This window comes from Nelumbo nucifera, chromosome 6 (genome assembly GCF_055504915.1).
Source record: "Nelumbo nucifera cultivar China Antique chromosome 6, China Antique-T2T, whole genome shotgun sequence".
In the NCBI taxonomy this organism is placed as follows: Eukaryota; Viridiplantae; Streptophyta; class Magnoliopsida; order Proteales; family Nelumbonaceae; genus Nelumbo; species Nelumbo nucifera.
In genome coordinates, this window is record NC_142654.1 from 59,197,499 (window position 1) to 59,209,818 (window position 12,320).

At 36.5% G+C, this 12,320-nt stretch overlaps 1 protein-coding gene across 1 annotated transcript in view; it reads right to left on the reverse strand.

Moving 5' to 3' along the window:
• Positions 1–5,262: 5,262 nt before the first annotated feature.
• LOC104604212 (tRNA synthetase class II (D, K and N) family protein) overlaps positions 5,263–12,320 on the reverse strand; it is a 30,710-nt gene continuing 23,652 nt past the window's right edge. Inside the window, exons 14-15 of the mRNA XM_010268471.3 lie at positions 8,093–8,150; positions 5,263–5,703 (exon numbers count right to left, since the gene is read on the reverse strand). Of these exons, the coding sequence (XP_010266773.1) occupies positions 5,540–5,703; positions 8,093–8,150 (222 nt within the window). The 3' untranslated portion in view covers positions 5,263–5,539. The remainder of the gene's footprint in view (positions 5,704–8,092; positions 8,151–12,320) is intronic.

Sequence of the window (12,320 nt, forward strand, 5' to 3'; positions counted from 1 at the left end):
ACGAAATAGGATCGAATTGGATCATGATCCAATCCATTTGCACCCCTATCATACCATCAAGAAAGCTTTACACCAATGTTTTAAAAAATGACCTAAAAATGGAACCATTCTAGCCACTAGTTTCCGGGTTGACAGTTCGACCATTTGGTTCGAATGAACAACCCATTCTGACAAACAAAATTATAAAAAATAAAAATAAAATAAAAAAATAAAAATGGTAAAAAACCATTGAATGGGTCGACCGCCCGGGTCAACGAGTTGTTGACTTTTTCAATGGTTTTTGGCCAAAAACTGGGTTTGGGGTAAAATGGAACTGGTTGCATGGACAGTTCCCGGGCCGAACGATCCGACTGTCTGAGTCAACGGCGGTTCGAAAACCTTGCTTTACACTGTTATTAAGATATTATATTATTAAAGAGAGAGGGAGGGAGAGAATGAGAGAGAAATATTATATTATTAAAAAGATACAATTAAGAGAGAATGTTAACTAGAAATTGAGCAATTATATTATTAGAGAGAGAAAGGGACATTTGGGTATCTTAGGCCCAATAAAATTGTACACTATTATAATATCATCAATAAAGCTTTACACCATTATCAAGATATTATATTATTAAAGAAAGAGTGAGAGAGAGAGAGAGAGAGTGTGTGTGTGTGTATGGGAGAGAAATATTATATTATTAAAGAGAGACAATTAAGAGAGAGTATTAATGAGAGATAGCAATTGTATTAGTAGAGATAGAGAGGGAGTTTGGATATTTTAGCCCCCCTAGGAAATGGGATTTCCATTCTAGAGTCTTAAGGAGTAAATAACTCATGACAAAAAACCCCAAAAAACCTAATATTAATAAAAATAATAAAACATTAATAAATTAATAATAATAAACATAAATATTAATATTGAATATACAAATAATATTATATAATATTAAAGCAATAATACTATTATTAGTAAAATTTTAATATTAATATTCATATAATTAAAGTAATAATAAAATACTAACATATTAATTATTAAATAATTATAAATTTATTTTAAAATAATAAACAAAAACAATAGAATATTAATAAACTAATAAGAAAATAAAATGTAATAAAATTAAACATTTTTAGTTGATTCTAGTTCTGGTTCCAACTCCAAATGAACAAAATAACAACAATCAAATTCCAATTGCAATTCTCGACTGAACCAAACAAGAATCAAGAATAGGTGATTCTGATATCGATTCTCGAGAATTCCAATTTTGATTTCAATTCCAATTACAATTCCAATCATATCTATAAACCAAGCAAACCTTAAAATTTAATAAATCAAATAATAAAAATAGGTTGAAGTTAAACAATAAACCATAAAACAACAAAAAAAAGAATATTATTCTAAAAACCATTAATTTAAAATCCACTAAGCTTCCACTTAGGCTATGTTTGGTTTGAAGGAAAAGGTAGGGAAAGGAAGGGAAGCATAGGGAAACCTATACAAGGTTTGTAAAGGTTTCCCTACATTTCCCTTCCTTTCCCTACTTTTTTCCTTCAAACCAAACATAGCCTTAAGAAATTTGGTTTCCTTAAAATGTTAATTAAGAACAAAATGTTTCAATTTCACTTAAAAATCAAACTTAATAAGCACTAATAAAAATTTGTTGTTTTATGTTTTATTGTTTAATCTCAACCTATTTAGATTGGATCAATTTTGGATATCTGACTTTCCTTAATTGATTCATATTCGAATCACCATATGTGAGTTTTGGTCGAATTGGATCTAACATATGTGTTATTGGATCAGATTCGGATATACCTCGATTTGAATCCAGTCAATCAAATAAGACATGTTGTGTAGCATGGCTATCCTTTCTCACTACCATTAACTTGGCCCACATCCGGCCCACGAATTTTAGGGCCAATTTAGGCCTAATACTTTAAGGCAAGCCTGGGCCCAACTAGCCCATAAACAAATATAGCTTAAATGTTAGTTAATAATATATCAAAAATAGTTAAATCACCTAAAAATAACAAAAAAGAGAGAATTGTAAGGCATAGTTCCCACAATTTCCATCATTAACCTATTTTAGCATATTTCTATATGTACCTTCCATGATTAGTCTATTGTATTCCAAAGAAAGAGAATTTTACTCATCCAAATTTTTATTTTGATATTCAAATTTTATTTAATTGGTCAATTGTTAGAAAATTATAATTTGAAATCTAAAGATAATAAAAATATTAAAAATTAAGAAGTTACTAAAGTTAATAAAAAATAGGGAAATTCCCAATTAAAAAATTAACAATCCTAAACCATTGACTCTTTTATTCAAGAAAGTTGGGGCCCAGAATGCCCACTGAGATGTGCCCCCCAACTTTCTTGAATAGAAGAAGCAAGGATTTGGGATTGTTAATTTTTTGTCAATGTTTGGATGGTTGATAAAGAAAATTAGATGACACTCTAAAGGCATTTGTGTCTTTTTCAAATGCCACTTAACGGATAATTAACAGCTAGCTAATGATAGGTACTGAATTGACACGATTTGAAAGTTCGAGTACTGAATTGTTGCATTTTAAAGTTCGAGGACCAAAGTGGCATTAGGCCCAAAGTATAGGTACTAATAGGGAGTTATCCCTAAAAAATATTAAATTTTAGCAGGTTTTTATCTAGCAAATATTAAAAGTTAAGAAATTAAAAAGAGTTAGTATTGATAAGATAATTAAAATAAATAATAAAAAGAAATAAGTCATTGATAACTTATCCCAACCTGACTAAACCTATAAATTTTTAGACTCATGCAACTATTTTCTTCTAAGCTAGGTCTAGCTCGAATCTGCACCAAGCCCACACATAAAGTAGGCAATATGGCTGTAAACAGATCAAAGTTAGATAAGATCCATCTACATTTGCATCAACATCTAACTATGAAATCTCTAGATCCACATCTACATTTGAAATTTATACATAGTTATACTAAATATATAAAATAATAATTCCTTATTCGATGCAAATTTTAATCAGATTAGATAGGCTTAAATCCTTATCCAATCCGATTATTAATCAGATATAAGTTCTAACATCCAAATCTAATATTATTGGATTCGAATCATGTATCAAGTTGGATAGGGCCCAAGATAAGCAACCCCTAAACTCAACCTTGGAGCTTATGCATGAATGGTATATAATATTTAGATAACAAACTTTATATTAATATATAGATAGAAATGCTATATATTTTTATAATAGACTAAAATTAAGTAAAAATTTTAATTTGTAAAAAATCATAGTTTTATAACTAACACAAGTAAGCATGTCCATGTCCTAAGCCCAGAAAAATATTATACGCCCATGGTGTGAGCCAGGCTAGGCCGACCAAGCTTAAAAACTGTTAATGCACTATCAAAATCTGGCTCGAGATATTTTATATTTTTGGTTCATTGGCTACACAATGGGGGTAACCCATTCATCCCCCATAATTGTTCACAAAATATTGTAACATTTAACTATTGATAAAGCAAAAGAAATAAAATAGAACACTAACAAATAATAAGAAAAAATAATTATTTTATTTAGTAATTAACAATGCTTTATTATTTTTTTAAATTATTAATATAATTAATCCAAATTAGTAAATCATTTTTGTAATGAATTATTGAAATAAAGATTAATTGTTTTAAACAACATGCATTCTTTCCTTAGTTATAAGTTTCGATTTTTTCACTTTCCCTTGATAAATCACATGCATCACACTGCTAGTATCAATATTATAAATGGATAAAGTCTAGATCCACCTCTCTTAACTAAAGATGGAGGAGAAACTTCAATTGGTAATTCCAAACTCGTCAACTTGCTTGGCCACATTTTTTAGAGTTGGTCAATTGATAACTTCAATGCTAGAGCTCAGTTTAGGTTTAAATAAAAGCATTCCCTAATTTTGAGTTCTAACCAATCAAAGCACCTTGTAAATTTTGATGAATACCACTTGATTGGTAACTTCATTTTACAATATTAAGCTCATGGTTGGGGATGTGGTATGAGGCTTAAAATCCATTAATTAGCTCAGTTGAGCTGAGGCATAGATACCTTTTCTTTGACAAACTAGTCAAATTCATGGGGTGCATTTTGTAGGGCAAAAAAAAATAGAAAAGGAAAAGGAGGAAAAGAGAATAGAAAGATAGATAAAGAAAAGTGAAAGAAAAAAGAAAAAAAAAAGAAAAATGAAAGAAAGGAATGAGAGCAATGAAGAAGCTTGGGCAGTTAAGAGTGAGAGGAAATAATAGAAAAATATTTGCAGAATGTTGAAAAAGAAAGAAGTGAAAAACACTAAGACAGATTATATGCTCCAATCCAATGTTCAAAGTATCGACACGTATCGGCCCGTATTGTCCGATACATATTGTTTCAGGAGCACCCTGATATTGTATCAGGGTTCTGATTGGTTCAAGGGGTGAAGGAGCCTTAAACCGCCCCCTAAACCGGTTTTGAAAAAAATTAAAAAAAGTATTGATATGCCCCTACTGGCGTATCAGGCGTATAGATATTTAGAACCTTGTTCCAATCATTTTAGAATCAGTTGGGTTGAGTATTTGTTTGTTGATTCTCTAACATGTAGTGTAAAATCCTCCATAATCAGTGAAGAAACATAATTCACATTGATTGATTGATGTAAAGAGTATGAAAAAGAGGAGAGAGAGAGAGATGAAAGGGAAAAAAAAAAGATAAAATGATTAAGAACAAATGGCAGCCTTAAGGTCAAGCATTAAATTTTCTATTATAAATCAGTTTTTTGAGCCTGATATCCTTCAGATCCCCTATCTTAAACCACGTTTCCTATTGTAAATTTTTCTCGCATCATAATCAGTCCCATATTATTAAGCTCATGGTCGGGGATGGGGTATGCACAACCCAGCCCCGCCCGTTAGCCATTCATAGTTGCTCGTCAAAAGAAAAGCAACAGCAGGCCGATAGCCAGAGTATGTATTTGCCTGGTGAGTGTTCATTGGAGCGGATCCATTTGATATAACATATGCTTTGCTTTGGTTTTTTTTTTTTTTTAATCTATTTTGGGCAGGTCCCGTCAAGGCGTCACCGCGGCAATCCAGATTAAAAACGTTATCATCAACTTACGACTGGGGAAATTGCAGCAAAAAAAAACTTACGACTGGGGAAATACTTCCAATAGCAATAACATAACAATCTTCATATACAGTTAAATCCCTGGACTCTGGTGAAGGCGTGACGCGTGAATTTGCAATACAACGATTTGGGATAGAATCATCAACTTCAGCATGAAAACATTAACTTATCTTTCATCAAAATTCGTTGATCAAATATAGAAATTATTACATCAACTCATCCTCCCGCAAATATGCCAAGCTCTAAAAAAACATTACAGGATCTACCAAAAAAATAATAAATAAACATCACAAGTAGGCAGGACTTGGGAGATTGTTAACAGTGAAGATTTCAACCTATTTTTATAGAAGAGACTAACATTAATCAAGTACATAAATAAATACACAAAATGAGGGAAAATAAAAACAGCGAAGATGTCATTGGCTAGGAAAGCGAGAGGTCTTTCAGCTGCTGGGGATCAACCTCTGAGGGGGCCCGAGTTAAGGCGCACTGGGCAGTTGTAGTCTTTGGGAAAGCTATAACATCTCGTATAGAATTGGCTCCTGCCAACAGCATCACTAAACGGTCCAACCCATAAGCAATTCCCCCTGCAAAAAAGGAAAAAAAAAATGCATCTTTTAGTTTTGCCAGTTAGAAAAACAAGAGGTGTAATAAAAAGACAGATAACCTGTGGACCTATAAAGAAAGTAAATTTTGCAAGGGACGTTGTGGTCCGTCCATATTTTTTGATCTGCAACGGTTAAGATTTTATTGGGCATGCATAAAAGAATGAAGTACAAGAGGTAATGTAACACACCCAATTTTGGCCTAGCCCCTGCTAGCACCCCTCCTCTCCTAATTTCCTTTTAAATCCCACTTTGGGCAGTCAGTCCTCAGTACAACTGATCAACTGAATTTGTTTACTCCTTGTCTGGCTAAACCATCTGTCTACTGCCTTGTTGTTGGCAGATCTAGGAATCCATTTATAATTTGTTCTTAATTTCACAATTAGCTGCTCGACCTCCCTCATTATGTCCAAGAGACCATACTATTCTTTTTTAACCAGTCTACAATTGTATGGGAATCACCTTCCCCAACCATATTTCTATTAAGATGTTTATCCAGTCTCAGAAAGTGTTGTAAAACCTGAAACGGAGGTCAACTCAGTTTTGTCTGGGTGACAGTTCACTGATTCAACTGTCCAGATTGAAAAGGTCAAACTGTTAACACTAATATTCCATATTGGTCCTTGGACAGGAGTATTAGGTTTACCACATCTTTTTATTCTCTAGGTTGTAGTTTGCAACGAATGAGAAAAAGACCAAAGAGGACTTGCCACTGCCTCTGCTCAAGGTTCAAAATATCAATACTCTTGATACACAAAATTATGACTTTTTAATATTTTCTTCTGATAATTTGACAGGAGGCCTGTCAAATTATGCATTAATATGTTTTAAAGCTCAAATCCTCAAATACCTTATATTTAGTGCATCTGTTATGGTCCCGCACGTAGGATCCCGTCATGGGTCGGTCCACGGTGCGAAAGCCCCCTGCTTCCCCTTGCGCCTTCCCTTGCTTACAGACCCTATTACGGAAACCCAATGGGTGATTTGTCCAAGAGACCACCCGAACTCTCCTTTGGGGTGATTTGTCCAAGAGACCACCCGAACTCTCCTCACTCTTTTCTTGGCTGGAAAACTGAATGCTTTATTTCAATTCGTGGCTCCTTAAATAGGAGCTTACAGAAGGAAATTCCTAATTAAACTCAAACTCCAACTTGAACTCAAACTCCTAATTACCTACTCCTATTGGTAACTCACTCTTACTTAAGATAAGATAAGGATGAGATTAAGATAAAGCTAAGGGATAAGGGATAAGATAAGGATAAGGTAAGCTGGCGGCGAGTTGGCTTGATGTGTCCAGATAAGGGTGGGCCCACCCCCATGAGCTGTCGTGTGGGCCCCGCTCTACTGCTGCTGCCGGGTGCGTGCGCGCGGCTCATGGTGCCACTGCCGCGCGGTGCGTGCGCACAGTGCTGCTGCCGCGCAGTGCGTGCGCACGCCTCAGGGTGCCGCTGCCGTGCACGCGCCTCATGGTGCTGCTACCGTGCTGCTGCCTGGCGGTGTGTGCTGCGCCATGGTGCCGCTGCCATGCGGTGCTGTGTGTGTGCGCGGTGCGTGCTGGCGTGCAGTGCGTGCGGTGCGCGCTGCTGCCTGGCGGTGCGTGCTGCGCGCCATGGTGCTGCTGCCGTGCGGTGCCGGGCGTGTGCATGGTGCGTGCTGCCGTGCGGTGCGTGCGGTGTGCGCTGTGCCTGGCGATGCGTGCTATCGGCGGTGCATGCTGCAGTGCTGCCAGGCGGTGCCCACTGTTGTGTGGCCTGTTGTGCGGGCTGCTGCCTATGACTGCGCCGCGGTGCCTTGCCGGATGGTGTGACCATAACAGCATCAGACACATAACAATATGATATGATATGCCCAATTCGATCCTTGGCTCTGCGGTCACAACCATCTGTCTGTCAGATGTGCAGGTAAGTCCCCTCCCCCTCTCTCCATCAGTTGTGTGGCCTTGCTATCTCTCTCTGCCACTTGCTGGCTCTCTCATCCCCATTTCCTACCTTTTTTTCTTTCCAAATCTCCCATTTCTGTCTCTATCAAATCTTGGTCTTCTCAGTTCTATTCTATTTATTTCTTATTTTTGCTTTTGAACTTATATATGCCAACATACATTATAAACTAAGGATATTATTTTATTATTTTGAAATGAATAGTTTACCGGTTTAACCATTTGGGTTGATGGCTTTTCTACCAAAGTCGATAGTTATTTGCATATTTCCAGGTTTGGAGTATGGACCTATCTTCTACTCTGGGTGATAGGTCAAATGGTTCAACCAGCCAGGTCAATAAGGGGTCACAAACATTGGTCTCGACCCTTGCTATCATGTTTGAACTCTTAAACATTAGTACAATAAATTTAAGACAGGATTAATATACTCCATACCATGAGGAGGAGCTCCCATGTCCAAAGCCTCAAGAAGATACCCAAATTTTTCTTCAGCCTGCACAGAAAACACCATCTACCTTATTTGTTAAAATCTCTAAAAATTGTCTTCTCAAAAGATAGCATCTTCAATCCCATGATCATAAGTCTCATCAAAGTAAAAAACAACTCGACTGAAACATTATCAAATAAATAGGGAAATTATCAATAAATAATAAATAAATAAATAAATAGGGATTCACAAAAAACAACACAATTTCAAAAAACACAGCCCTGAACAATTGGTATTAAAGTTTTAACCATAAAACACATCCAATTATATTTAAATAATGTGGAAAGAAACAAACCACTTGTGTTCACATAGTGAGAAAAGATGTTACTCATTAATACCCAGCACTTTAAAAGGTGTACCACCTAGGATCACAGAGTAGGCAGCCTAGGCCCATTTTCTTAGGTGAACGTGGACCTCACTTGAACCTAGCAATGCCTCACCTGGTTGTTGTCATGTTTTGATGAACTAACCTTGAATTTGATGCTGAATGGGTAATTTATTATATGGTATTGTATCTATGAAGTTTTAGAGTTTAAACAGTTTAGTCGTTTAGCCTATGTAGGAATTTTTTTGATAATTGAAAGAAATTTATTAATCAGCAATGATAAATAGTACAATGTCCCCAAGGAGAGCACAAGATGCAACCTCTCCAAGCTAGTTAAGTACAACTTCCAATGTACTAGAACAAGTTATAATGTAGCACAAAAAAGATCCTCCCTGGAAACCCCCTGTTTGGCCAAAGAATCAGCCATAGTTTAGCTGACCTGCTTACCCATTTTACCTCAACTCTCATATTACTGGTTAACCACTTTACTTTTTTGATGAGGTCTTTGTAGCACCAAATGGTAGCATCTGGGTTTAGAAGCCACCTTGTTACCACCTGAGAGTCCCCTTCAACTAGGAGATGTTCCACCCCAAGCTGGTTAGCGATTTGAATTCCTTGTACAGCAGCTAGTATTTCTGCCCTTGTAGAGTCCCCCACTCCCACCAGTCCTGAGAATAAGGAGATGATGTTGCTATCATTATTCCTCAGGACACCCCCTATACCTGAAGGCCCAGGGTTACCTTGGTTGTTCCCATCGAAATTTAACTTGATGACACCTTCTAAAGGTGGATCCCATTCTAACAAACTTCTATTCTTCTTTGTATAAGTATTAGCTATTACTAACCAAATCCTCCACAGGTCATCAAAAGAGAAATCAGCAAATATATCCAAGGTTTTCAGCCAATGTAATGCTCTTGTTAGAATACAGTCCTTCACTTCATCCAAGCTTCTTTCCTTCTCTAAGAAGACTCTTGCATTCCTTTCCTCCCAGAGAGTCCATAAGGTGGCTACTCTGATACATTTCCACATGAACTTGCCTCTTCTAGTGTGCCATGCAAAAATAGATGGGTTAAATAACAAACTCACACAGATGGCAGAGACCACCTACCTCCAAATAAACTAAAGCTCCAAATCCATAAGGCTGTAGCAAAGGAGCAGGAGATCAGCAAATGGAAACAGTCTTCATTCTGGGCCTTACACAAGGAACACCAGTTCGGGGAAAGACAAAGAAAGGGTCTCTTTTTCTGCAAGTTTTCCAAAGTATTGATCTTCCCATAGTAGACTTCCCAACAGAATACAACAATTTTTAGAGGAATAGGTCGCACCCAAACTTCTTTAAAAGGGAACACTCGAGAATTGGGGTTGGAACTGAGGGATTTTAGAAAAGAAGCACAAGTAAAGGTACCTTTTGGAAGAGGAGTCCAAACTCTTTGATCAGAAGATGTGGGGTCCAAACAAACTGACTCAAGTAAATGAAGTAGCTCAGTGACACAAATCAACTCACCATCCCTTAATCCCCTACGAAATCCAAAGTCCCAGTTTAAAGACATGGGAATAAACACGATGCTTCTAACAAGTTAAGCTAATAGGTTTTTTTAACTATTTATTTTGACCTCCCCCTTCTTCAAAAGTGGAACTTCATTCATTCAGGCATGTACCTTGCCTTGCACCATGCACCTCAGGTTCTAGAACCCATTGTCCTTAAGTTGAGTTTCTTGCCTATAAAACAGTCTTATACAGGACAGAATGAGGGAATATGACTGCTGCCACTGGTCCTAAGGTGGAATAAGGCAGATAATAAATGTTAATAACACAACCACTAGCAAATGTAACTTAAAGAAACAGATAAGTGCCCTAATAGAATGAATCTAGGGCTCATGGCCAGGTTGATCAATGAAGATTGCTGCCACTAAACTCCAGATTACCATCACAGGATCCCAGTTTGGGCCTGCAGTAGGACCTCAAGGTTGGTTAATAGTTGGGCTCTAGTAAAGTCTATATCCAGCTACCCATACAATGTAATGTTTAATATCATGGATCCCAGTAGGATCTTCAAACGATTTCACATCTTGCAAGACAGTATAATCCTTTATACTGAAAAAAGAGTAACCTCTAGATATTATTATTTGCTTTCAACGGTAGGTTGAATGTAAAAACAAGAGAGATACCATCAAACAACTATTCTATCCATGAGACCTTGGGAGAGGGTGATTAAGATATGAAACTGATGTACTAGAAAGCCTATAACCTATTTGAGTTTTTATTTTTATCAATAACAAATTCTCATTATATTAATGGAGAATATAATTACAGCACTCCGGAGAGAGATAAAATGACTTAACTCTCCCCAAGAGAACAATAAAAAGACTTACAATACAGCCCAAAATATTTGATCCCTTCCCACCCCCTGCTTTGCCAAAGTATCTGCAAATGCATTTTCTATTCCCTTCACCCACTGAAACTGGATTTCCAGCCCCCTAGCTAGCCATTTAATCTCCCTTCTCTCATTAGCAAATTTCCAAAGTCCACTATCCTTCTGTAACCAGCTTTGAATCCCCTTCAACAACTAGTTTTTGTATATTCCTATAACCTATTTGAGTTCATGCTATGGAAATTGACCATAGGAGTGATTTGCTACAAGTTGAAGGGGCTAGAAGAGCAAGGGGTAAACCAAAAAGTACATGGGTAAAAGTAGTAAGAAATTTAAGCAGACAATCATTTAACAATGGATATGGCATTAAACAGAATGGATTGGTGAAACAAGATAAGGCTTTGATGATTGATAGATTAATGGAGAAATTTTAGGGAACAGAGAGAGGATCCCTAGTTGGTATTAACTAATTAATTAAAAAACGAAAATATATGACAAGGTCTCTAGAAACGTCATGTGGGGACTATGGAGTTTTGTGAAAGAAAAGGACTTCAAGCATATTGATTTCATTAAGATATGTATGGGGGACAGTAATAAGTGTGAGAACTCCCATTGGTGTGATAAGAGAGTTTTCAATCACAATGAGTTCTTACCGAGGGTTAGCACTCACTCTTTCTTTTTCTTTTTTGCATTTGTTATAAATGAACTAACTAGACATTTATAAGAGGAGATACAATGGTGTATGTTGTTTTATGCAAATGTAGTATTGATTAATGAAACTAAAAATAGGTTGAATGCAAAGTTAAAATGATGGAAAGATGCTTTAAAATTAAAAAGTTTTAAGATTAAGTTGGACTAAGACAAATATATGTATTGCAATTTTTTAAAAATAGTAGTAACAATGAAGGTACAATTAAGAAAGATGATCAGGAGATGTTTGTTGTCTTTGCTTGCGCTGTGTTGAGACAATTACACACCTATTATTATCTTGTCCTTTTGCTTCTTTTGTTTGGAATTTGTTTTCCTCTCTTTGGTTGCAGGTGGACCCCTCCTTTGGATGTGGCAAGCCTTTTTGAACCAAGTTTTTTCAGACTACCAAAGAGAAGGGGCAGGGGATGTGGAGAGCCACAAGAGGAATAATAGAATCTTCCAAGGGTTAGAGAGATCTAAGGAGAAATTCATTGACTGCATACTTATTAGGGTCATACATTGGCTGAAATCAACTGAATCATTCAAAGATTATTCAGTTGAGGACATTTTTAGATGATGGTTGATAGTTCAAGTTCTTCAAGTACAAAGAACGTGGTGGTTCAGGCTCAATGGTCATCCACAGCACTACAAAGGATAGAATTGAACTTTGATGGAAGCTCTTTGGGCAACCCAAGGCCCTCTGGAGTTGGGGGAGCATTCAGAGATGGGGAGGGCAGGCTAATAGTATTATACTCTGGCCCAATAGGAGTGGGAGATTCATTAAGAGCTG